The sequence below is a fragment of the Dendrobates tinctorius genome, unplaced genomic scaffold, assembly GCF_039654945.1.
Source record: "Dendrobates tinctorius isolate UK_male_01 unplaced genomic scaffold, ASM3965494v1 ptg000022l, whole genome shotgun sequence".
In the NCBI taxonomy this organism is placed as follows: Eukaryota; Metazoa; Chordata; class Amphibia; order Anura; family Dendrobatidae; genus Dendrobates; species Dendrobates tinctorius.
Genome location: NW_027361690.1, coordinates 113,328,642 through 113,356,617, shown reverse-complemented (window position 1 = coordinate 113,356,617; position 27,976 = coordinate 113,328,642). Strand labels below are relative to the sequence as shown.

General features: G+C 45.6%; 1 protein-coding gene across 1 annotated transcript in view; it reads left to right on the top strand.

The window, feature by feature from the left end:
- The first annotated feature begins 239 nt into the window (after positions 1-239).
- The window catches only part of LOC141084363 (tetraspanin-15-like), a 277,985-nt gene continuing 250,248 nt past the window's right edge, over positions 240-27,976 (top strand). Inside the window, exon 1 of the mRNA XM_073569064.1 lies at positions 240-469. Coding sequence (XP_073425165.1) covers positions 383-469 — 87 coding nt within the window. The 5' untranslated portion in view covers positions 240-382. The remainder of the gene's footprint in view (positions 470-27,976) is intronic.

The following is a 27,976-nucleotide window of genomic DNA, read 5'->3' as shown; positions in this document are numbered from 1 at the left end:
ACACGTACCCCGTCCACACTGTACACGTACCCCGTCCACACTGTACACGTACCCCGTCCACACTGTACACGTACCCCGTCCACACTGTACACGTAACCCGTCCACACTGTACACGTACCCCGTCCACACTGTACACGTACCCCGTCCACACTGTACACGTACCCCGTCCACACTGTACACGTACCCCGTCCACACTGTACACATAACCCGTCCACACAGCCGCAGTAAGCCGCAGGTGCAGTGACATTACGGAGCCTAGCAGTGAGGGGTTAAATGTGTCCCCTCCCCGTGCACTTTCTCTCTCCCCATGCGGAAGTGCCGTCTGTGCAGCGCAGAGACAATGACCGGGGAGCGCACGGCGCCGTGCATGTAAGCAGCAGCAATGGCCGGCACCGACACATGGAGGGCCACACTGCGGACCTACTACTGCATCAAGTTCTCCCTGTCCTTCTACTCCACGCTGTTCTCGGTAGGTGCCGGTGTGGGGAGAGGCTGGCGGCGGATACCGGGGATGCACAGTGCCCATTCTCTGTGCCCACAGTGTGCAGTACGGTGTATGGCGGCGGCTGCAGCCAACCAGCGCCGGGGGCCATTGTGCGGTGTGGAGGTGTGGTCTGCGGCGGCTCCTGCTGCACATATATGTGTGGACTCTATGTGATGTCGGTGACAATGAGTGACAGATGGATGGGGAAGAAGCTGCTGGGAGCCGCACATCACTGAGGGAAAGCCACACTGTGGTGTAATGGGAGCTGGGACCAACTGTCCTATGCTGTCCTGCTGACCCCCGCTGCTGTCCTACTGATCCCCACCACCGTCCTGCAGCTGTCCTACTGATCCCCACCACCACCGTCCTGCTGCTGTCCTACTGATCCCCACCACCACCGTCCTGCTGCTGTCCTACTGATCCCCACCACCACCACCGTCCTGCAGCTGTCCTACTGATCCCCACCACCACCGTCCTGCTGCTGTCCTACTGATCCCCACCACCACTACCGTCCTGCTGCTGCCCTACTGATCCCCACCACCACTACCGTCCTGCTGCTGTCCTACTGATCCCCACCACCACCGTCCTGCAGCTGTCCTACTGATCCCCACCACCACCGTCCTGCAGCTGTCCTACTGATCCCCACCACCACCGTCCTGCAGCTGTCCTACTGATCCCCAACACCACTACCGTCCTGCTGCTGCCCTACTGATCCCCACCACCACTACCGTCCTGCTGCTGCCCTACTGATCCCCACCACCACTACCGTCCTGCTGCTGTCCTACTGATCCCCACCACCACTACCGTCCTGCTGCTGTCCTACTGATCCCCACCACCACCGTCCTGCAGCTGTCCTACTGATCCCCACCACCACCGTCCTGCTGCTGTCCTACTGATCCCCACCACCACCGTCCTGCTGCTGCCCTACTGATCCCCACCACCACTACCGTCCTGCTGCTGTCCTACTGATCCCCACAACCACCACTGTCCTGCGGCTGTCCTACTGATCCCCACCACCACCACCGTCCTGCAGCTGTCCTACTGATCCCCACCACCACCGTCCTGCAGCTGTCCTACTGATCCCCACCACCACCGTCCTGCTGCTGTCCTACTGATCTCCACCACCACTACCGTCCTGCGGCTGTCCTACTGATCCCCACCACCACTGTCCTGCAGCTGTCCTACTGATCCCCACAACCACCACTGTCCTGCGGCTGTCCTACTGATCCCCACCACCACTGTCCTGCGGCTGTCCTACTGATCCCCACCACCACTGTCCTGCGGCTGTCCTGCTGATCCCCACCACCACCGTCCTGTGGCTGGAGATACGAGACACCGAATGAATGCTGATGTTATGGGGCATTCATCTCATTGGCTAAAAGATACTAATTGGCATGCAGCGGACATCTTGTAAATTTGTAGCAGTGTTTCAATATTTGCACTTATTTCTATATTTGTGTGTTAAGAAGATAATTCCAACATCTAATGTTATCTATGAACTGGATAGGTGATAATCTGCGATTCCATGGGGGTCAGATCACTGGGAGCAGAATGTTTCCCTAGAGCAGAGCTCTGAAAGCCCCTGTGGGAGTAAGGTTGTGACCGTGCTTGTGCGCCACCGCTCCACTCCTTCATCTACCGCTAGACCAAAGCTCAAATCTGATAGAGCTCTGTTCTCAGGATCGATGATGGTCTCAGTAGTTACACCCAGGGCTATGGAGTCGGTAAGCCAAACCTGCGACTCCAACTCCAACTCCTCAATTTCCTTTACACCGACTCCACGACTCCAACTCCGACTCCACGACTCCGACACATATTGCTTATATTTAAGTGAAAAATTTACTGTAATACAATGTGAACATCAGACATTTAATCATTTCTATGATACAATAATCAAGATATTTAGATAGAACATAATATGTATTTATTGGAATACAACTTTAGAACACAAAAAACTGTAATAAATTGTAAATATGTAATACACTATGTAATATCGATTACACATTATATATATATATATATATATATATATAATATCACTATGTAATAAACTATAAGTGGCAAGAAACAGTTTTCAACAAAAACATACTAAATAACATTTGTGCAGTCAATGAATTTGTTGTAATAAATAGAATTGCCTCCATCAGATCCTCCTTCATAGATGACCTAAAATCTGACCTAATAATTTTAAGGCCAGAGAACAACCTCTCTACACTAACTTGGGTTGGAGGCAAAGCCGTAACCACATGGGCAACATCTCTAAATTTCCGGAGAAAGGAATTGCCTCATGCACAGTCAGTTTTGATGAACGGTTGAATTTTTCTATTTCTTTGAGAGCAAGTGAAACATTTTGCTGAAATATGGTCAATCTGCTTGTTATAGGAGACGGAGTGAAATCTTTTTCCTTGCAGCAACTCTTTGCCTGCTCCATGTCATCCAAATACTTAAATACTTGTCAAAGTCAAACTCCTCATCTGATGAGGATGAAGATACGGCAGCAGTAGCACTGTCAGGACCCAAGTCCTCTTGCGCCTGGCAGTCCTCCTGTAGGCCACTCATCCTAACTGCTACCTCAGTCAGAGCTTCTTTTCCTTTAGTAAGCTGTTGATCATCCAGCAATATACGATGACTTGGGTCCACATAAACAGCTGCCAGAAAAATTTTATTTTCCAATAGCTGTGTCTCTCTCCGTTTCATTGAAACAGAAATGCCATCTGCGATTAAATCTCCTCTTTGGGACAGGCAAAATAGCAAGTTCTTCCACTCCCTTATGAAAATGCCAGGAGTTAAATCCTCAGCTTGTAATTTTTTAGTCACAGTAAATAGGTAAATAGCAATTCCTTCAATTCAGCCACCTGTGTCCATTGACCTTCATTTAGGGTTACCTCCTGAGGGTTCATCATATCTATAAGAAACGGTTTTAGTTCAAGCAATCGCTCAATCATTAAATAAGTGCTGCCCCACCGAGTGGCTTGATCATCAATTGCCCCTTTCCCAGCACGTCTCTTCAAGATGGAATCAATTTTAGGGGTTCTGGCGGCAATAGACAATTTCCTCACTTTTCCAATCAGATTTCCAGCATGTCCCTCTTGCAGACTATCTCTTATTGCCAGCTGCAGCGTGTGCACAACACAGCGCATGTGATGAATAGGAAAGTGTTTTGAAGCAGCTTCAACAAGATCATCTATTTCTACAGTATAATTTTGCTGTTCTTCTGTTTTAATATCTGTTTGTTCCTCAGTTACATGAACAGCACTGTGGCCTTCCATCTCACACTGAATCCTAAATTTTCTTCTAGCCGTTGTTCATTAGTCTCATTCATCAGTTTAATTGTACTTATCATGTTTGAAGCATTGTTCGTTACAATAGCAAGAACCTGTTCTTGTGTGAATGTAGCCTTAGATCAGGAATAGAACAGTCATTTATCGGACATTTCATAACTTTCCCAAATTCCTATGAAAAAATATTCAGCACATTCTGCATTGAATACTGTACCCAATTTATTATATATTTTAGGAGTCTGAGTCGGTCCATTTTATTCCGACTCCACGACTCCGACTACACAGCCCTGGTTACACCCCCCACCGCCCCAAAAGTTATTACTTATCTAGTTCATAGGGTTTAACTTTAATTGCTGGTAATAACCCTTTAAGTAAACACTGTTTGAGACCTCATTCACACGTATGTGTTTAAAGGAAACCTGTCGTGAAAAAACACTACTAAACTGCAGATTTGTTAATCTACAGGTTAATAGCATCTGAACCTACCCGGTGCCGGCACTGAGGGCCCCGTGACTCACCAGTGATCCCGACAATGATATGAACTTGTCAGGATCGCTGGTGTGTCGCTACATGATCGCTGGTGAGCTGCCAAACAGGCAGATCTCAGCAGCGATCAGGACAGCGACACGCGGGTAACAAGCGACGCACGTTGCTTAGTTTCCTGCAGTGTACGCAAGATACCAGCGCGCTGGTGCAGGAAGCTGGTAACCAGGGTACACATCGGGTTTCTAAAAGCCGCGCGGCGCTTAGAAACCCTGTTTACCTTGGTTACCAGCTCGCTGATCGCTGGTCTCCCGCCTGCCACACGCAGCGATGCGTGCTGGCCAGCGGGAGACCACCGATCAAAAAAATGTCCAGGCCATTCGACCACGATCAGCGATAACCGGCAGGGGGGCCGGTTGCTGATAAGTGTCACACACAGATCTCGATGGTGAGATCGCTGTTGCGTCACAAAACTTGTGACTCAGCAGCGATCTCGCTAGCCTGCTACCTGGTGGAAATGAATTTTATTCCTCCTGGTAACGCTCTGGTTTTAGTCACAGAGGCGGCGCCGGCGAGGGTTTAGTCATCGCGCTGTATATAGTGAGTTATGGCTGTAACCGTGCCACCCGGGCACTGACTGACAGCCGGCCCTAATGCTGAGCGAGCTGTCAGTTAGTGCCGGTTGCGCGGGTTCAGCCACCGCACTGTGTATAGTGAGTGATGGCTGTAACCGTGCCGCCTGGGCACTGACTGACAGCTGGCCCTAATGCTGAGCGAGCTGTTAGTGCCGGTTGCGCGGGTTCAGCCACCGCTCTGTGTATAGTGAGTGATGGCTGTAACCGTGCCGCCCGGGCACTGACTGACAGCTGGCCCTAATGCTGAGCGAGCTGTTAGTGCCGGTTGCGCGGGTTCAGCCACCGCGCTGTGTATAGTGAGTGATGGCTGTAACCGTGCCGCCTGGCACTGACTGACAGCTGGCCCTAATACTGAGCGAGCTGTCAGTCAGTGCTGTCAGCGCAGCTACAGACGTCATTTCACTATACACAGCGTGTTGACTTAATGCACGTCGGCGCCATTCCCATGACTGGAATGCAAGCGCTACAGGAGGAATAAAGTGCATTTCCCCCAGGACCAGGTTAAGTGTCGGCATTGGCAGGTTTAGTATTCTATTAACCTCCACATTAACCCCATGTGATTGTTTTTTTTCACGTGGCAGGTTCCCTTTAAACACGTGAAAATGGTGTCATCGGTGTGTCCCTTTTTATCACCAGTGTCATCACTGCTTTTCACAGATGTATGAATAAATAAATGACAAAGCGTCTCTTATACTTTGCAATGTTGAACACAGTGTATAGCTAATAAAAATGTGCTAAAGAAGTGCACATTGAAAGCATTTATACAAAGAATAAACAGGCCCATTCATCTGCTCCCGTTGGAATCCCAACCCATGCTTTGACATATAGGCTTCGTCAGCACAGCCCCTGATGAAGGCTATACGCCGAAACACATGTCGGGACCAGGCGCCATTCCAGCGAGAGGAGGTGAATTCAGCTCTATCCATTTACTTCCGTGAAATGACCCCTTTACTGGTTTAACTATGGCAGCACTATATGATATCTATGGCCCACTGGCTAGCAGTTATTAGTTATTTCCCCAGCGTTGCTGATACGTCATATTTACTTGTCACATCAACCTCCTCTCCGGATGCTATGTGCTGTCCTTGGTGTTTGCCCACTGAGCCTTTTTGTGTACAGGTTTTCGATAGAGATTTTCATTTCTATTCCAAATTTTTTTCTCTATATTCTTGTGGACAGGTTTACGGTATATTAATTACTACACCCTTATGTTGCTCATTAGTGCTCTTATATACACTCTACCCCGATAGATATCTTAGAATTAATTAGCACTATACTGTTTGACTGACAATTGACTTTACAATGTTAACCACAGGCAACACATGGATGACACGTGGACGCCATGCGTGTGCTGTGCGTGTTTTTTACAGACCTATGGACTTGTATTGGCTCTTGTCATCCGTGCTGCTGGAAAATCACGGACATGTGTAGAGCGCCATAGTTTATAGTGGGGACGTGTTGTATCCGTGAAAAAAACCGATAGCACCCGTACGTGTATCATGAATGTTTGACTGAGGCCTACCAGCATTTTTTTTATAGTGTTTACTTGTATTTCTTTGACTGTTTTTTTTTTTTTTTTTTTTTTTTTTTTTTTTTTTTTTTAGCACCTTACAAAACTAAATAAATGGCTACTGTGTTTCCAAGCAAAAATGCTGGCAAAGTTCTTAAAAAGATGCCCTGCCATCTTTTGCGCCTTGCCATTGCTTTCTACTATTAAGTATGGAGCATCAAACACATGAAGAATTGTCTGCCTACCTTTGACCGCATGGCTTCTTTGGGAATGCAAAGTCGTTGAAAGACGCCCAACATGTGAACAGAAAGTCATTTTTTCCATAGAAATGCTCATGTCCATTCTTATGAGCGTTTAGCGCATTTTCAGGCGGTTTTTCATAGAAGAATCCACCTGAAAAAGCTGTTTTTTTTGCTCATACCCTTAAAGACGCATTTGCTTAGTAAATCTCCCGCTGTGTGTAGGCTAATAATAATAATAATAATTTTATTTCTATAGCGCCGACATTCCGCAGCACTTTACATTTTAGAGGGGACTTGTACAGACGATAGACATTACAGCATAACAGTAATCACATAGATCATAACAGATACCAAGAGGAAAGAGGGCCCTGCTCACAAGCTTACAATCTATGAGGAAAAAGGGGAGACAAGAAAGGTGGGTGGTAACAATTGCCTTCATTGTTCAGACCAGCCAGAGTGTTGAGTATGTAACAGTACAGACACAGAGGGATAATAGACGCATAAAGCATGTGGGAACGTGATGCGGGGAACCTGGTTATGGTGAAACTTTTGAGTTTTGACTGGGCCACCCAGGGATAGTTAGGTTAATGTGTTGAGGCGGTAGGCCAGTCTGAATAAATGCGTTTTTAGGGCACACTTAAAATTGTAGGGATTGGGGACTAATCGTATTGACCTGGGTAGTCATTCCAAAGAATTGGCGCAGCATGTGTAAAGTCTTGGAGACGGGAGTGGGAGGTTCTGATTATTGAGGATGCTAACCTCAGGTCATCAGCAGAATGGAAGGGACCGGTAGGGTGGTAGACTGAGATGAGGGAGGAGATATAGGCTGGTGCTGACCCGTAATGTGCTTTGTGGGTGAGGGTAATAAGTTTGTACTGGATTCTGGAGTAGATGGGTAACCAGTGTAATGACTGGCACAAGGTAGAGGCATCAGTGTAACGATTGGTGAGGAATATGATCCTGGCTGCAGCATTCAAGACAGATTGGAGGGAGGAGAGTTTGGTAAGAAGGAGACTGATTAGAAGAGAGTTACAATAGTACAGACGAGAATGAATAAGAGAAACAGTAAGTTTTTGCAGAATCAAAAGTTAGAAAAGATCGAATTCTGGAAATATTTTTGAGATGCAGATAACAAGAGCAAGCCAGTGATTGGATGTGGGGGCGAATGAAAGCTCAGAGTCAAGTATGACCCCAAGACAGCGGGCATGTTGCTGGGGAGTAATAGTGGAACCACACACCGAAATGGCAATGTCGGGCATAGGTAGGTTAGTAGCGGGAGGAAACACAAGGATTTCAGTCTTTGACAGGTTCAGTTTCAAGTAGAGGGAGGACATGATGTTAGAGACAGTGTTTAGACAATCACTGGTGTTTTCTGAAAAGGCAGGCGTGATGTCAGGAGAAGAAGCATATGATTGGGTGTCATCAGCATAAAGATGGTACTGGATACCAAATCTACTGATTGTTTGACCAATAGGGACAGTATACAAAGAGAAGAGGAGGGGGCCTAGGACTGATCCTTGAGGAACCCCAACAGTAAGGGGAAGATGAGAGGAGGAGGAGCCAGCAAAAGATACAGTGAAGGAGCGGTCAGAGAGATAGGAGGAGAACCAGGAGAGAGCGGTGTCCTTGAGGCTGATGGAGCGGAACATAGTGAGGAGGAGCTGATGATCCACAGTGTCGAATGCTGCGGAGAGATCCAGGAGAATTAACATGGAGTAGTGACCACTAGATTTAGTAGATCATTAGAGACTTTAGTTAGGGCAGTTTCAGTAGAGTGTAAAGAGCTAATGACATTTGATGGCGTTTTCAAGCGCAGCAGCAAAGAAAAATCTACTTTGAGGGTGACCACAATGCCCCTTATTGTGCCCCACTTCTAGTTTAGAGACAATTCACAGTCCTGCCCTGATCGTGTTATTTCATTTCAGTGGCATGAAGTTAGTTTCTCTTTTCTTTTTAGAGGTCGGTGTAGATATCACTTTCTTTCTTTTGACTCCTATGGAAGGTGCCTGTCAGAAGTCTTCCTATAACCCTAGCTTGTTCCCGTCCGAATGCTTTACTCTTGCTTTTATAGTGACTGGTTTAGTTTTTTTTGTCATTTGTAAGCCGGTCTATCTTACAAGGAAATCATATTTTGTGGTGGTGTGATCTAACAAGGAAACATTCGTCCTATATACAAGTACGCTCTTGTCTCATTAATTGGAAACTGCAGAAATTATAGAGCCCTGCCAGCTGTGTCATGTACGCCAGCTAATAGACCGCAGGCAGGACCGGGAACAACTTCACGCTCACTGTATGAGGTTTGGTCCGTAAATTGTGGATGGGATTGGGTCCTCTGGCTGCTCCTTGTGCTTGTCCACATGGCGGGTGCAGGGGAGGTCTGCCATTTATTCTAGGTCTGTCTTGTCCATAACACAGTGGTTCTTGTGGATGATCACATTGACTAACGGTGCATTTAGACGAGGCGATTTTAGCCAGTCATTGTACCTTAGAGGGGTTGTCCTGTGAAAACAACTGGTATCTTATCCATCAGTAACAAGTAACTTTTAGAATGGATCGGCAGTGCACACGCAGCGGTCAGCCGTCTGTTGGGGATAATAATGCCTTGATCTGCTGATCAGTTCAGGTCCCATAGGTCAGACATCCCAATCCTAGGGAAAGGTGATAACTTGTTTTAACTGGAAAATCAACCAATCAACTTGATGTCAGGCCTTTCAGCGATTGTTTTTCAAATTCTGTCATGGATTTAAACTGTCACTGTGCCGACAGCTGTCACTGGCAGCTGAGCGGCACAGGAAGAGGTGCGGGGACCCATGTAAGCAGTTCCCACATTCAGATGGCTGTGAGCTTAGGAGGAGCTGCTGAGATCACCACAGGAGCTCGGCGCTGCTAACAGCCGAGCTCCTGCTGGGAGAGCCAGGGATAGTGCCAGCACCACCCCTGGCTCATTAACCCTCCAGATGCTGTGATCGAGAGCATTTGCGACATTTGGAAGGTTGTGAAGAGATGCAGGGACCAATGACAGCATCCCTGCTCTTTGATCGCTGTCATTGCATAGCTAAATGTAACTATTCAGTCACAGCAATGTATCAATTGTGGGAAACAGCAGCACAGCTTCATGTTATGTCACTCTGTCTCTGACATTGTTAGCGATCGGAGATATGCTGCTGTTAGAAAGTGTCAAGTGCAAAATCACATATCTCCCACTCCCAGGGTAACCCCAGTCTCTCTATCCCTCCTCTCATCTCTTGTGTCAATATATACACACTGCTCAAAAAAATAAAAGGAACACTAAAATACAACATCCTAGATATCACTTGTATCAGGGTCACTGGCGGCGCCGTATGTGAGAGAAGATACAGTATGTGTCGCGAAAGTCATTTTCCTGCGTGATGTGAAAGCCATAAGTATTCCTCCAGCATGATATGTGCTGAGAGTAAATCAATCGTTCCCAGGGTCTGGCTTCCATGGTGAGTAGGTCAGAGTGGGACGCCTACTCACCATAGCTCCACCTCGTGTGTGGTTAGAGGGAGTTAAATGTCCAGCCAGTGGTTTTTTTTCTGTCTGTGTTGTTTTGGAGGAAGGAAACCTCCAGGCTGAGCTCTAGAGAGAGCTGTCATGCCTGTTTGTCCTAGAAGGCAGGAGCCATACTGAGGAAGGACTTTTTATGGGCTTTCATTACTATTTTGGGCTTTATGGTTTATGAAGTAATAAACCACCCAGAGACTTTAACCTAAAAGTGTTCATGTGTCCACCTTGGAGAGCAGCTAAGTGAGCCGACCTTCCACACACTAGATTAAATATTTCAGTTGCAAATCTTTATTCATTACATAGTGGAACAATAAAATATAAAAATGATCAATTTAAATGAAATTAATATCCCATGGTCTGGATTTGGAATGATACTCTGACGTCCTTGGAAATGCCTCATGACAAGGAAATGATGCTTCGTAGTGTATGTGGCCTTCATGTGCCTGTATGACCTCCCTACAACGCCTGGGCTTGCTCCTGATGAACCAGCGGATATTCTCCTGAGGGATCTCCTCCCATACCTTGATTAAAGCATCAGTCAACTCCTGTACAGTCTGTGGTGCAACGTAGCATTGGTGGATGGAACGAGACATGATGTCCCAGATGTGCTCTATTGAACTTAACATAACATCAATGCTTTCATTGTGTAGGAACTTCTGACACACTTCAGCCACATGAGGCCTAGCTTTGTCATGCATCAGAAGGAACCCAGTGCCAACTGCACCTGTTTATGGTCTCACAATGGGTCTGATGATCCCATCCCAGTACCGTATGGCAGTCAGGCTACCTCTGGCTAGCACATGGAGGGCTGTGCGGCTCTCCAAAGAAATGCCTCTCCACACCATTACTGACCCGCTGCCAAACCGGTCATGCTGGAGGATGTTGTAGGCGCAGAATGTTCTCAACAACGTCTCCAGAGTCTGTGACGTGCTCAGTGTGAACCTGTTCTCATATGTTACGAGCACAGGGCGTCAATGTCGAATCTGCCAGTCTTGGTGTTCTCTGGAAATGCCAATTGCCCTACATGGTGTCGGGCTCAACCCCCCTTGTAGATGTCCGGCCCTCATTCCACCCTCATGGAGTCTGTGTTATGACTCTGTTGTCTGGTGTCCTAGGACCACTGTTACTAACACTAGGGGCACCCTAGCTTGCCCTGTTCCCCACATTACTTTTAATGATGAAGATGCTTGGGCCACGTACCTTGCTTTAGCTCCTGAATTTGCCCTCAGTCTGTACCCGTCCCCCACCCAGGGAAGAGGGAGTAGTAGTGAACCTTAATACACCAACCAGACTAACAAGGTAATACGAACAGGGATAAAGGAAAATACCAATCATACAAATATACAAACATAAGCAACAGAGATAAATGGAGAGTGGAGGATGGGGTTAAACTAAAGTAGGAGAAGAAAGGGAATTACAGAATCACACAAAACCTAGCAACAGTCACAGATAAAGCCATCAAACGCCTTATCCAACAACAACCACCAACAACAACCTCCAACCATGCAGCAAAAGCTTGCTATGACAATGAGTGCTAGCCATGACCCAGATTATATAGGAGATGGGTGTGGCTAATAGTGCACAGCTGAGAGCCTTAACAACTGATAAGATTAACCCCTGCATTGCTAAAAGAAATTTACACTGTTTAATATGAAGGTGAACTTCTTCTAATCAGTGCTGGAGTAGGAGAAATCATACACTGCGGTCTTCTGGGTTCTCTCTGTCACGGTAAACCCATGACAGTCTGTTTCTGACAGTTTGAGCAGACACATGGATGTTAGTGGCCTGCTGGAGGTTATTTTGCAGGACTCTGGCACTGCCTATTCCTCCTTGCACAAAGGAGGAGGTATTGTTCCTGCTGCTGGGTTGTTGCCCCCCTACTGCCCTCTCCATGTCTTCTGGTGTACTGACCTGTCTCCTGGTGTCTGCTCCACGTTCTGGACACTGTGCTGACAGACACAGCTAACCTTCTTGCCACAGCTCACATGGATGTGCCATCCTGGATGAGCTGCACTACCTGAGCAAATTCTGTGGGTTGTACACACCACCTTATGCTACTGTAGGTAGCAATGACAAAATGCAGAACACCCAAAAAGCATGAGAACAGAGAAATGGTCTGTGGTCACCACTTGCAGAACCACTTCTTTATAGGGGTTGTCTTGCTAATCGCCTATTATTTCTACCTGTTCTCTGTCCCACTTGCACAACAGCACAAGAAATTGATTTACATTCGGTGTTGCTTCATAATTGGACAAGTCTGGTACTTTTCAAGGGCAGGCTGCATGTCAAGCATTATTTGCTGAATGAAAGGTCCCCATTCGGACTGAAAAGATATAAGTTTTGTGAAAGCAACTTTGGTTACACAACCAAGTTAAGGGTGTATGAGGGGTAAGACTCTTAAATTGTTCCTCCCGAATGCCCTTCCCCCCTATACTTAGCGGAAAAAATTGCCTGGGTCCTGGTGCATCCTTTTTTAAAAAAGAGGTACAACTTGTGCATAGATGTGAACTGCATTGTATTTTTATATGGTATGCATTGCTGAATTCCACCACTCTCTCCCATGCTCCTGAATGCCCCATGTGAACTGCATTGTATTTTTATATGGTATGCATTGCTTACCCATCTTCTTGTATCCATAATTGTACTCCATTCTTGTTATCTCTGCCATACATCTAAGTGGTCTGTATAACCCCTTCCCCCTTTTATGACCTTTGCATTTGGCCTGGGCAGTCACACCCCACTTTCACTCACAGCTGATTGTGTTTAGCTGCACATATATTCAGCACCATGGGTCTGCTCCAGACGTAGTTGGCTCCATCTACTTCAAAATCCATATTTCAAAGTACATATTTCTAAGTACTCTGAATTAGACTAGAATTGGACTGTAATTGACTGTAAGGTAACGGTCTTTAACACCACAACAATGCTTCACCTTCTTTTTACTATCACCCCCATACTACCCTATTTCTCCCTAACTAAGTGGTGGAGGAGTTGGCTTGCTCCTCTCCGATACCTGCTTCTTTACCCCAATTCCTTTGCCACCCTCCGCTACTCTTCCCTCGTTCGAGGTGCACTCCGTCCGCATCTATTCCCCCTCCAACCTCCAACTGGCTGTCATCTACCGCCCCCCAGAACTAGCCATCTCCACCTTTCTCGACCACTTCACCACCTGACTACTCCATTTCCTTTCTGCTGACATCCCCACCATCATCATGGGCGACTTCAACATCCCCATTGATACTTCCACTTCTATCGCTCACGGCTTCCCTTGGCCTCACTCAATGGTCCTCTGCGAAACAAAGATGGTCACACGCTGAACCTTATCTTCACCCGTCTCTGTTCCCTCACTAATCTCAATAACTCACCCCTCCCACTGTCAGACCACAACATACTGACATTCTCTTCCCTCTCCTCTCCTACTGCTCAACCCCTGCTCCATAAACTCGCTCACCCTCGCAGGAATCTCAAACACCTCAAATTACAATAACTCTCTGAGTCCCTTCTCCCTCTTACAGACATAGCTTCCCTTCATGACACAGATGCTGCTGCCACTTTTTATAACACCACAATAACAGCAACACTTGATTCGGCTGCCCCCTCACGCAGAGCAAAACTCGTACAATCAACAGGCAGCCCTGGCTGACCAGCCTGACCAAAGAACTGAGACGGGTTTCCAGGGCCGCTGAGCGGAGATGGAAGAGAACCCATTCTACTGAGCACTTCAGCGCATACAAGCAGTCCCTTGCCAGCTTTAAGTCCACGCTCTCTGCCGCTAAACAAACTTACTTCACATCTCTCATATCCTTCCTGTCTTACAACCCTAAACAACTCTTCAACACTTTCAATTCTCTACTCTGTCCCACAGCACCTCCTCCCCCTCCTCTCATTTCTGCTGAAGACTTTGCCTCCTTATTTAAGCAGAAGATCGACAAGATCAGACATAACTTTGGCCCGCAGCCCCTAATGCCCCTCTTAGCCGCTCAGCCCTGTTCTGCAAAAGCCAGCTTCTCCACCATGACAGAAGATCAGCTCTCCACTTTCTGTCAAGATCACACCTCACCACTTGTGCCCTCGACCCACTCCCGTCTCACTTCATCCCTAACTTGGCCTAAAAATAACAATTTTTTTTCTTTCCACCAATTTGACTATGTCGTGCCATCTATATCAGTCATTCTGAATCTTTCTACTGTTTGGTGGTATAGACATTGCAGTTTCTCATGGAGGATACCTTGTACACGAGCTGTTCCTGGTGTATAAAGAGCTCCTCACCTCTGCTAAACAGACCTATTTCACAAACCTCGTATCTTCATTATCCCACAACTCAAAACAACTGTTCAGCACATTCAACTCTCTCCTCCGCCCACCACTGCCACCTCCAACTCCCCTCATCTCTGCTGAGGACTTTGCCACCTACTTCAAAAACAAGATTGACCAAACAAGGCAAACTTTTACAGTTCCACCACCCCAACCACTCCACATACCAGACCTCTGCCCTTCCCTAATAACTTCCCTCTCCAACATCACTGAAAGAGAGCTCACTCATCTCCTTTCCAAATCACGCCTCACCACCTGTGCACTTGACCCCATCCCTTCCCACCTGCTCCCCAACCTCACTAACATGATCATTCCAGCCCTAACCCATCTCTTCAACCTATCCCTAACTTCTGGTACCTTCCCCTCTGCCTTCAAACATGCCACCATAACACCCATCCTCAAAAAATCAAACCTTAATTCAACTGCTATGCCCAGCTATCGCCCCATATCACAGATCCCGTTTGCTTCCAAACTCCCTGAACAGCATGTCCATGCTCAACTTTCCTCCCACCTCTCATCTTACTCCCTCCTTGACATCCTGCAATCTGGCTTCCACCCCCACCACTCCACTGAAACTGCCCTGACCAAAATTACTAATGACTTACTCACAGCCAAAGCTAACAGACAGTTCTCCATCCTCCTCCTTCTTGACCTGTCCTCTGCCTTTGACACAGTTGACCACTGCCTACTGCTACAGATTCTTTCTTCCCTTGGCATCAAAGACCTTGCCCTGTCCTGCATTTCCTCATACCTTTCTGACCGCACATTCAGCGTTTTCCACTCCCACACTACCTCCTCATCCCGCCCCCTCTCTGTTGGAGTCCCCCAAGGCTCTGTCCTGGGGCCCCTACTTTTTTCCTTCAATACTCTTGGCCTAGGACAACTCAAAGTCCCATGGCCTCCAGTACCACCTGTATGCAGATGACACTCAGATCTACCTCTCTGGCCCAGATGTCACCTCTCTGCTGCACAGAATCCCGGAGTGTCTATCAGCCATATCCTCCTTTTTCACCTCTCGCTTTCTAAAACTCAACGTAGACAAAACTGAACTCATTATCTTTCCTCCATCTCACGTATCTTCCCTACCAGATCTATCTCTTGAGGTAAACGGCATCACACTCTCTCCAGCACGTGAAATCTGCTGCCTCGGAGTAACTCGACTCTGCCCTGTCCTTCAAACCACACGTCCAATCTCTTGCCACCTCCTGACGCCTCCAACTCAAAAATATTTCCAGAATCCATCCCTTCCTCGGTCCTCAATCTACTAAAACTCCTGTACATGCCCTCATCATCTCCCGCCTTGACTACTGCTACACTCTCCTCTGTGGCCTCCCTGCTAACTCTCTTGCACCACTCCAGACTGTCCTCTATTCTGCTGCCCGACTAATCCACCTCTCTCCTCGCTGCTCCCCTGTCTCCCCCCTCTGCAAATCCCTCCATTGGCTCCCAATTCCCCAACGAATCCAGTTCAAACTACTAACACTGACCTACAAAGCCATCCACAACCTTTCCCCTCAGTATATCTCTGAACTAATCTCCCAATATCTTCCCTCACGTAATCTCGGATCCTCCCAAGACCTCCTACTCTCCTCCACACTTATTCGTTCCTCACACAACCGCCTCCAAGATTTCTCCCGAATATCCCCTATCCTCTGTAATGCCATGCCTCAACACGTCCGATTATCCACCACCCTCTGATCCTTCAAACGGAATCTGAAAACCCATCTTTTCAGGAAAGCTTACAGACTGCAATAACCATTCTGCCGCCTCACCACAGCCTGAGCTGCCGCCTCATCACCACCAGAGCTGCTGCACCCCCAACCTTCTGTCTCTTCCCCACTATCCCGTAGAATGTAAGTCCACAAGGACAGGGTCCTCTCTCCTCTGCACCAGTCTGTCATTGTAAACTTGTTTACTGTTAATGATATCTATAACTTTGTATGTAACCCCCCTTCTCATGTACAGCACCATGGAATTAATGGCGCTATATAAATAAATAATAATGAAATGGGATTTCTTATTATTCGGGTATTATAAATCCCATTATTCCTGCTAAAAACTGTCCAAATGTACTGTCATACTGCCTTCTCATATATTCTGTAAAAGGGTGGGTTCTGCACATATGGTGATTCCTACAATGCTGGTCAGGGATCTGCTATAGTGTGCCAGAGTTTCATGGCACATCCGTCCCTCATGTAGGGATTGATTGGGCTATAGAGACATTGTACAACCAGTCCCCTTAAAGGAAGGTGCCATAAAAAAAAATGTTTTTTCAGCAATTGAAAAAATGTAAAGAATTAATGTTTAAATTTTATTGAAAAATGTTATAATTTGTTTATAATTTAGTAAAATCTGAAAAATAATTTAAAAGTTTTGGTGTTTCCACTTTTAAACACTAGGGGGAGCAGCTACTGAAATTTGACACAAAACCTAGTGTACAACTATCTCACATTACTGCCCTGCAGTAATTATGGGCTGAGTCTGCTCACATGTGTGTGATGTCACTCCTCTTCTCCCCTTCTGGGTGTTTGCTAAGGGATAAGAGAGGATGAGATTAAGGGCTCATACTCACTTGCGAGAGACTAGCATTATTCTCGTGCGAGTCTCTCGCATGAAAACCTGGCACTGCTGCCTGCCCTGGGACTGGAACGTGCGGCTGCATAGAAATACATGTAGCCGCACGCTCCGGTCTGAGTGCTGGCGGCAGTGCCAGGTTTTCATGAGGGAGACTCGCACAAGAATCGTGCAAGTCTCTCGCAAGTTAGTGTGAGCCCTTAGGGCAGAGACAGACTTCCGTATTTCACGTGCTAGAATTGCATCGCAATGCACAGACTGGCTCTGCACCTCTTCTGACCTGAGCAAGACAGTATAATGTATTTCTATGCAGCTGTCAAGCTCAGGTCAGGAGAGCCGACAGCCAGTACGAGGTTTACGATGCGATTCTCGCAGGAGAAATACAGCAGTCTGTCTCTGCCCTTAGGAACACATTGCGGAGCCATTTTGTTGGTGACTGCAACGTTATACTGACAAGTAGACGGTCACCAAGGATGGCAGGCAGATTCTGATAGTTGGTGCTGCTCGCTGTATCATAAACTGGGAAATACACATTCACGCTCACATACAGGAAAAATACATACGCATGCTCATACACACATGCACGCTCACACTCAGGAAAGTACACACTCACTCACGCACGCTCACACTCATACACAGGAAAATACACATGCACACGCATGCACGCTCACGCTTACACACAGGAAAATATATATGCACACTCACACACAGGAAAATACAAATGCACGCACACTCACGCAGGCTAACACTCGTGCTCACACATAGGAAAATTCACACGCACGCTCACACGCTTACACACAGGAAAATACACATGCACGCTCACATACTCACACTCATGCTTACATAGGAAAATACAAATTACAAATACACACGCGCTCACGCACGCTCACACACAGAAAAATACACATGCACGCTCACACCCCCCCACATTCACGCTTATACACAGGAAAATGCACGCTCGCTCACACTCACTCAGGCTCACACAGGAAAATTCACGCTCACACTCGCGCACACTCACATGCTTACACACAGGAAAATACACATGCACGCTCATATACGCTCACACTCATGCTTACACATAGGAAAATACAAATGTCGCTCACACACAGGAAAATACTCATGCTAACTCACGCAGGCTCACACTCATGCTTACACACAGGAAAATACACATTCACATGGTGCTGAAGCTGTATTTAGCTCACTTTCTAGCATGCATTGCTCACACTATTCTCCAATGACTTGCCTGCTTCAAACTGAAAGCGTGCCTGTCATACCTAAAGTTAGGTCCATATATATTTGGACAGAGACAACATTTTTCTAATTTTGGTTCTAGACATTACCACAATGAATTTTAAACAAAACAATTCAGATGCAGTTGAAGTTCAGACTTTCAGCTTTCATTTGAGGGTATCCACATTAAAATTGAATGAAGGGTTTAGGAGTTTCAGCTCCTTAACATGTGCCACCCTGTTTTTAAAGGGACCAAAAGTAATTGGACAATTGACTCCAAGGCTATTTCATGGACAGGTGTGGGCAATCCCTTCGTTATGTCATTCTCAATTAAGCAGATAAAAGGCCTGGAGTTGATTTGAGGTGTGGTGCTTACATTTGGAAGGTTTTGCTGTGAAGGAAACATGCGGTCAAAGGATCTCTCCATGCAGGTGACACAAGCCATCCTTAAGCTGCAAAAAAAGAAAAAACCCATCCGAGAAATTGCTACAACATTAGGAGTGGCAAAATTTACAGTTTGGTACATCTAGAGAAAGAAAGCACTGGTGAACTCATCAATGCAAAAAGACCTGGGCGCCCACAGAAGACAACAGTGGTGGATGATCGCAGAATAATCTCCATGGTGAAGAGAAACCCCTTCACAACAGCCAACCAAGTGAACAACACTCTCCAGGAGGTAGGCGTATCAATATCCAAATCTACCATAAAGAGAAGACTGCATGAAAGTAAATACAGAGGGTTCACTGCACGGTGTAAGCCACTCATTAGCATCAAGAATCAAAAGGCTAGACTGGACTTTGCTAAAAAACATCTAAAAAAGCCAGCACAGTTCTGGAAGAACATTCTTTGGACAGATGAAACCAAGATCAACCTCTACCAGAATGATGGAAAGAGAAAAGTATGGCGAAGGCGTGGTACAGCTCATGATCCAAAGCATACCACATCATCTGTAGAACACGGCGGAGGCAGTGTGATGGCTTGGGCATGCATGGCTGCCAGTGGCACTGGGTCACTAGTGTTTATTGATGATGTGACACAGGACAGAAGCAGCCGAATGAATTCTGAGGTATTCAGCCATACTGTGTGCTCAGATCCAGCCAAATGCAGCCAAACTGATTGGTCGTCGTTTCATACTACAGATGGACAATGACCCAAAACATAAAGCCAAAGCAGCCCAGGAGTTTATTAAAGCAAAGAAGTGGAATATTCTTGAATGGCCAAGTCAGTCACCTGATCTCAACCCAATTGAGCATGCATTTCACTTGGTAAAGACTAAACTTCAGACAGAAAGGCCCACAAACAAACAGCAACTGAAAACCACCGCAGTGAAGGCCTGGCAGAGCATCAAAAAGGAGGAAACACAGCGTCTGGTGATGTCCATGAGTTCAAGACTTCAGGCAGTCATTGCCAACAAAGGGTTTTCAACCAAGTACTAGAAATGAACATTTTATTTACAGTTACTTAATCTGTCCAATTACTTTTGGTCCCTTTTATAACAGGGTGGCACATGTTAAGGAGCTGAAACTCCTAAACCCTTCATCCAATTTTAATGTGGATACCCTCAAATGAAAGCTGAAAGTCTGAACTTCAACTGCATCTGAACTGTTTTGTTTAAAATTCATTGTGGTAATGTCTAGAACCAAAATTAGAAAAATGTTGTCTCTGTCCAAATATGTATGGACCTAACTGTATGTGCAGTGTGTAAGGCTACTTTCACACTTGCGTTTTTTTGCGGTGCGGTTTTTGCGCACACAAACGCATGAAAAAAACGCATCATGCGTTTGTGTGCGTTTTTTGCGGGTTTTGGTGTTTTTTTTGCGCATACGTGCACATTACAATGCGCACGTATGCGCACCCATAGACTATAATGGGTGTTTTGCTGTAAAAAAAATGCATTGCGTGCGCATGCGTTTTTTGGGGGCAAGTCGGACGCACAAAAAATGCAACAGGATGCATTTTGTGTGCCCGAGCGCGCACTACAAAAAAACGCATGCACATACAAACGCATGTGTATGCGCATCTATGCGCACCCATGTAAAAGACAGGGGGAAAAAAAACGCATGCTTTTTTTTGCGCTAAAAAACAGCGCAAAAAAACGCAAGTTTGAAACCAGCCTAAGACCTGAGAACAGGAGCAGAATACAAAGGCCTGCCACATGTCCTGTGATATCTCTCGTTGTTTCTGCTGCTAAAGATGGATTAAACTTAACAACAGGCAGTAAACAGCAAGTTAGAAGGGAGATACATAGTGGCCGGCGCTCTGGAGTGAAATCTGCAAATTTATTTAAAAACTAGCTGAAGAGTCGGGCGCTGCCCGGGCATAGTAACTAACTACGGTTAGTTATAACAAATTATAATGATTATATCTATATATAAAGCTGAGCGTATAGCCCCACCCACTCCGCATAGCCACATTCACTATAATATCCCACATCATCCTGTCAGCCAGAGCCACCGGACTACTCCCCCCTAATATCCCACATCATCCCGTCAGCCAGAGCCACCGGACTACTACCCCTAATATCCCACATCATCCCATCAGCCTGGGGTCAGAACCAGAGCGCTGAGTGGAACGGTCCTAACTTCTAATTTCGGGGATCCCTTTAAGAGAGGCCTAGCTTCAGAACCAGAGCGCTGAGTGGATTTGCCCTGACTTCCATACCAATGATCCCTTTAATAGAAGCCTAGGATGAGAATCAGAGCGCTGAGGGATTTACCCTAACTTCCATATCGGAGATCCCTGTAAGAGAGGCCTGGGGTCAGTACCAAAGCGCAGAGTGGTTTTGGCCTAACTTCCATACCGGAGATCCCTTTAAGAGAGGCCTGGGGTCAGTACCAAAGCGCAGAGTGGATTTGCCCTCACTTCCATACCGGAAATCCCTTTAAGAGAGGCCTGGGGTCAGTACCAAAGCACAGCGTGGATTTGCCCTCACTTCCATACCAATGATCCCTTTAAGAGGGGCCTTGGGTCAGAACCAGAGCACTGAGTGGATTTGCCCTCACTTCCATACCAATGATCCCTTTAATAGAACCCTGGGGTCAGAATCAAAGCGCTGAGGGATTTGCCCTAACTTCCATGCAGGAGATCCCTTTAAGAGAGCCTGGGGTCAGTACCAAAGCGCAGAGTGGATTTGCCCTAACTTCTATACCAATGATCCCTTTAAGAGACCCTGGGGTCAGATCCACAGAGCTGAGTGGAACGGTCCTAACTTCCATACCGGGAATCCCTTTAAGAGAGGTCTGGGGTCAAAACCAAAGCGCTGGATGGATTTGCTCTGACTTCCATACCAATGATTCCTTTAAGAGGGAAGATGTGCCTATGGATGGAGGATGTGTGATGTGTATATGGGCAGGGAGGGGGGATTCATTTCTGTCATGTGCTCTCTGCTCCTTTCTGGGGGCCAGACAATGGCTGGGAGCTTATGTTCCCAGGGATGCTAGATTTCTCCCACCATATCAGTGTCTGCTGAGGTGTTGTCAAGTGGAAAAACTTGCTCATAGCAACCAATCACAGCTCAGATTGTTTTAACCAGCTCTGATGAAATGAGAGATTCTTAGTGATTGGTTGCAAGGAAAACTGTTGCTCATAGCAACCAATCACAGCTCAGCTTCTTTTGAACAGCTCTGGTGAAATGAAAGATGCTTCCTGATTGGTTGGTGATACACACACACATTCAGTTTTATATATATAGATGATCAATTTAAATCAAATTGCCTGAAATTCCAGTGACCGTGTTACTCAAGCCCCATTTTTTTGTTTTTACATATGGGACATCATAGAGATAAATCGCCAATGATCTAATGGCTTCCCTGTGAACTGCTCTAAATAGATGCGTAATAGGAAGCTTCTACCCTGTTAAATGGATTTTTTCTTAAATAAGGCTTTGTAGTTGAAGATGGGCAGGTCTTGGCTTATCGACTGTAACGTTCATAGACTTTGTTTGGTCTCTCGTGCTAAATGAGATGCTTATTTTTAGAGCCTTTCAGGTCCCGGTTATTGCATTGCATGCGCCATGTGCCGGCTAGGTCATGGATTCCCATAAATAAGAAGCTCTCACATCTTTGATAGTCTCTTGTCTGTTCTTGTCTGACAAGTCTCTGCAGGCTTTACTCTGAGAAATTGCTTACAGAGGAAAGAATAGAGCCAAGGGCCACAGCTCTTCTGCTATTGAAGTACTGACTCCTATAAACGATGTCTTTGGGAGGATTTGTAATCTGTTTCACTGAAGACCAATTTCCATTCTTTAATGTACATTAATAGACTAAAGAGACGCCAAAGTATTTGCGAGTGCTAGAAAGAAAATTTTAATATAAAGGTTCTGTAGGATTTAGGATTCCTTACTGGTTTTAGCCCTGTTAATCTGTTGGCGTTCGTTCACACAAGCATATTTGGCATCCGTTTTATATGGACTGAAATATGACGCTAATGTAAGCCAATAGGGCTATTCACTGATGGTTGCTTTTTCATGTCATATTTTGGAGCCATTTTGATTACGGTACTTTTCAGAGAGAATATGCCAATTAAAGTCTACAGGGAGTCCTTAAAGGGAATCTGTTACCTCATTTTTGAGATGCAGCCACAGCCATCAGGGGCTTATCTACAGCATTCTGTAATGCTGTAGATAAGCCCCCGATGTAACCTGAAAGATAAGAAAAATGAGTTATATTATACTCATCCAGGGGCGGTCCGGTCTGATGGGCGCCGCAGGTTCGGGTCCGGCGCCTCCCATCTTCTAGCGATGACGTCCTCCTTCTGTCGCGGTTCCTGTGCAGGCGGACTATATCTGTCCTGTTGAGGGCAGAGTAAAGTACTGCAGTGCGCAGGCGCTGGACCTCTGTGACCTTTCCTAGCACCTGCACACTGCAGTACTTTACTCTGCCCTCAATAGGGCAGATAAAGTACACATGCGCAGGAACCACGGCAGAAGTAAGGAGGAGGACGTCATCTCTAGAAGATGGAAGGCGCCAGACTGGACCTCGACACCCATCGGGCAAGACCGGACCCCCGGGTGAGTATAATCTAACTTGTTTTCTTCTCTTTCAGGTTACATCGGGGGTTTAGCTACAGCATTACAGAATGCTGTAGCCTCTGATGGCGGAGGCCGCATCTCATAGACCAAAAATGAGGGGACAGATGCCCTTTAAAGCACGGATGCAAAGATATTTATTACTTTGGAAATCCGTATTTCAAACTTTTCAAATGCACTTTTGGGAAAGAGGCCTTGGTGCAAGTTCACACTGCAAACTTTCGTTTTCATTTTAATAGGGTTTGTAGAAATACATGTACATGCTTCAACAATAATCCCGTGTAGATATTTGGAATTGATTCTTATTATACAGTATTAGCGCAACTGCACATACGACTATTGTCGCCATTCCTCCTGTAACTACCTTATCCACGGCAATCTGTCGCTTTCTGATTTACGGTAGGTCCGGAATCCGGAAAGGAAGCGTCAAATACATATTGCAATTGGATTGTTCAAATAAATGATTTTCACTATTCTACTGCTCGACCCCAGCGTGTTGAGGTTTTCTCTGTTTATGTTCTTTAATGGATTTTTAGTTGCAAGGTAAATGTGAAACTATAAATGAATTAAAAATGAGTCAAAATAATTAAAAAACTAACAAAAGAAACCCTCACAACTAAAATTTACACCTAAATGAATTGCTCAGGACCTATCAATTATGATCTATCAACACGAGACGTGATCAATATGAGCATTGCGGTGTGGGTCCGGCACTCGACAGGCACGCCAACTAGCTAAAGACTGTTCCAGAGATAAAGTGCGGTACTCGCCACCAATGTGCAAGGTTGCTGTGTGCCTCCCAATATCTTGCTAAGTGCCAGCCTCTGCCAAAGTAGTTTCCCCTGTATCGGTTGTGCTGTTCAGTGTCATTCCCTTTTTGATCTTAAACAGAAGACCCATACAAAGGACATGTTATCAATCGTTAGATCGTGGACAACTCCTTTAACCTGCCTTGATCTCCCTTGACCATACATACAGTGAGAAAAATAAGTATTTGATACACTACCAATTTTACAAGTTTTCCCAACCAACAAAGAATGGAGAGGACTGTAACTTTTATCGTAGGTACACGTCAACTTTGAGAGACAGAAGCTAAGAAAAAAAATCCAGAAAATCACATTATATTGAGCTGAGCTTTCAACAAACTGGGTACTTCAATAGGAGAGGTGGATATAAAAAATGTTAGATATATTATCAGAGAAATCAGCTTCTTTACCCACTTATCAGCCATTTCTTTTTCTCCACCTTAACCCATGAACTCACTTCATTGTAAAAGAAAAAAAATCTGAAATCTGTCTGGCTCAGGCAAGACGGATTCTTGCCTCACTGTGGTTTCATGCGTCAGCCCGCTATACGCTATGGGAGGAAGGAGTGAGGAGCATGGAGAGGAAACAGGCAGAGGGAGAAAGAGAAACAAATCCTCTACAGAGCTGATTCACAGCTAGAATGTTCTGCTCTCTTGTATAATTTTGTCTATGCTGCTGCACTCTTCCTATGTGTACAAATATAGATGGAGATCAACAATCTGTGCTGTGATGTGTACCACATCAGCAGGGGGAGCGATCCAGACACCCCATACTGTAAGACAAAACCCCTTTCGTTACAGCACCACAGCAAAAAATGGCGGCCACACAATATTAACACCCATAGAAAAGTGCTTAAAATAAAAACAACTCACTTTCCACATGGTCTCAGACAGAAAGCTGAGAGCAAAATAGGCAGAACCCCTCTTGCAGTCTCCTGCAAATTTAAAAACACCTGGCCCAAAGAGAGGAGCGCTGGAACCAAGTATGATAAAAAAAGGAGGGGACAGTGTGCAATATAACAGAACTGTAGAAAAAAAGGCGTGCCGCACAGGCAGCTAAGCAAACATTTGCAATACTGAACATGAGCTGCTGATTGTTCAGTTTTGTAAAGATTTTGCTTGGGTGCAGTAGATTAATGGATTAATTCCGGATGTCCACTACTTCTCTTTCTACAGACAACATATGATACTTAGAAATGATAAAAAAACCTTTTCTTTCAATGAAGCCAAGCTGGTAATCATTGATTGTTCCATACTAACCATTAGCAGTCAACTTACTGTATATTTCCTGGGCATGCTGCAAGTAGCTGCGTATTTCTCCTGTAGTGACCCCTGTGGGAAAGATGTGGTATTACACAGTGCTCGTGCTAAGGCTGGGGTCACACAGTTGCGTTTCTCTCATCCGAGATAATCGGTCCAATTATGCTAATCACACACTGATCAGACTCTGATGTGACCAGACTCTGACGTGATCAAAGTGGGATCCGATTTTCTTGGAGGTGGAGAGCAAAAAAGTTTCTCTATATTGTTAGTCCATGAAGATTGGATCTCACTCGGAGGTCCAATTTTTTCCACGGACCCACAGAGTTGAATAGTCGAATCCAATTCTTGGGGGTCAAATCCTGCATGTTTTAATTTTTTTTTTCCCTCGGGTGGACATGTGCACGGCCCTATAGAATGACATGGAGATGAGTGCTATTGGTCCAAACCACGGATAACACTCGTTCTATTTGTACCGTCATGTGCACCAGCCCTAAGAATCCAGAGTAGTCTCATGACCCTCACCTGTCTCAAGGCTATGTTCACATGGAGATTTCTGAGACAAACTTCTGCAGGAACCACTCCTTTCTGGAGGAGTTTTTCTTTTCCGGAAACTGGAGTTTTGGAAGAGCCGTTTGATGTGACAGTGCCCAGATTTGAGTGGATCAGACTTGGCATGAAAGAAATGAAATGCATTTTTTTTCCCACTCGGTGTTTCTAAAGGAAAAAACTTCCTATGAATAGAAAAGCAGATTTCCCATAAAAATGAATAGTTTACGAACAGCTTTTGAAGCAAATTCACTAAAAAAAACCCCTCTGTGTGCACAGTGCCTTATAGTGCCGCGCTGCTCTGCGAAGTCTAGTAACTACACTGTTACTGGCTCCATTTTCCAGCCTCTGAATCGTGTGTTCACCTGCAGATGTTCCTCATCCACCTGCTGTCAGCAGGCTGACAGCTTTATAATCGGATGGTAGCATGATGGTAATTGCATATGACAAGTCTTCCATGGTTAATGGTATCCACACCGGAGCTATGAGTGGCATCTTCTCCACCCGCAGCAGATGCTGCCAAGTTCAGAAGTCACAGGATCGTTAGCGGCATCTTTACACCAATCAGGTCTCAGTGCCGCTTTTATCTTCCCGCCGCTGGCAGGGAATTACGTGGCATCATTTTTTACTTTTTTTTTTTTTACAACAGCAGCTTTTTTTTTCTTCTAGATTTTCACCTAATTGAAGAAACAGAGGTTCTCGAAGTATCGGCCAATAAAAGTGATAACAGCATGGCATAAAATGGGAACTGTCTGAAAAACATGGGAGAAAAAAAAACCCTCAGAGTTTCATCCAGGAAAGTGGGACGAATTTACAATGTGTCCGTAAAAATGGGATGATATCCTTACGGCATCCAACTTTTGTTTTTTAGCACCCATAGACTTGAATGGGTGAAGATACTAGAGCATGCTGAGATTTTTTTTCACGTGCCAATTCAGTCGGTGAAAAAGATAGCACATCTGCACTGCCTCATTGAATAGCATTGGTCCGAGTGCTGACCATTTTTTTTTTATATATTATGGATAGCGCTCGAACCAAAAATATAGTCATGTGAACAAGCCCTAAAATGCTGTTGGCCATTTTAGTTCTTATAACATTCACTTACAACGGTATTTAAGCCCTTACCAACCTATGACTTACTGGTACGTCATATGCCAGCTCCCTAACTTTAATGCAGGCTCAGAAGCTAACTCCACATGTCTGACAGCAGATGATGACTGAGTTATTCAGCCATCATCTGCCTTTAACAGCCTCCCTTGGATCTAAGCTCCATCAGCAGCTGGAAACCTATCAAATGCTGATGTTAATTTGCGATAGCTGCATTTACAGCGTGCCGGCAGGGATGCATGCCATTTTAACCACCCATCGTCTCTCTCGAAATCTGATCTCGGTGCGCCGATGGGTTGCTGTGACAGCCAGGGGTCTACTGAAGACCCTCTGCATGTCATGACAGTATTTCTATGGCGTTCATAGAAGACAGTGATTTTAGCTATATAAATCAATAAATGTATGTACATTGCTGTACATAACGCGAGCGATCGGACAATCACAGGTTCAAGTCCGCTAAGGGGTCTAACAGTTGTGCTGAAAAGTTTACATACCCTGGCAGAATTTTTGCTTTCTTGGCTTTTTTTCAGAGAATATGAATGATAACACCAAAACTTTTTCTCCACTCATGGTTAGTGGTTGGGTGAAGCCATTTATTGTCAAACTACTGTGTTTTCTCTTGTTAAATCATAATGACAACCCAAAACATCCAAATTACCCTAATCAAAAGTTTACATACCCTGATGATTTTGGCCTGATAACATGCACAGAAGTTGACATAAATGGGTTTAACTGGCTACTAAATGTAACATCCTCACCTGTGACAAATGCCAGGAAAATTGCTTGGGATGCAAAGAAAAACCCACAAATAACATCAGCTGAAATACTGGACGCTCTGAAAACTAGCAGTGTGGCTGTTTCAAGATGCACAATAAGGAGGCACTTGAAGAAAAATGGGCTGCATGGTCGAGTCGCCAGAAGAAAGCCAAATGATCCTGAGCAAAAGTT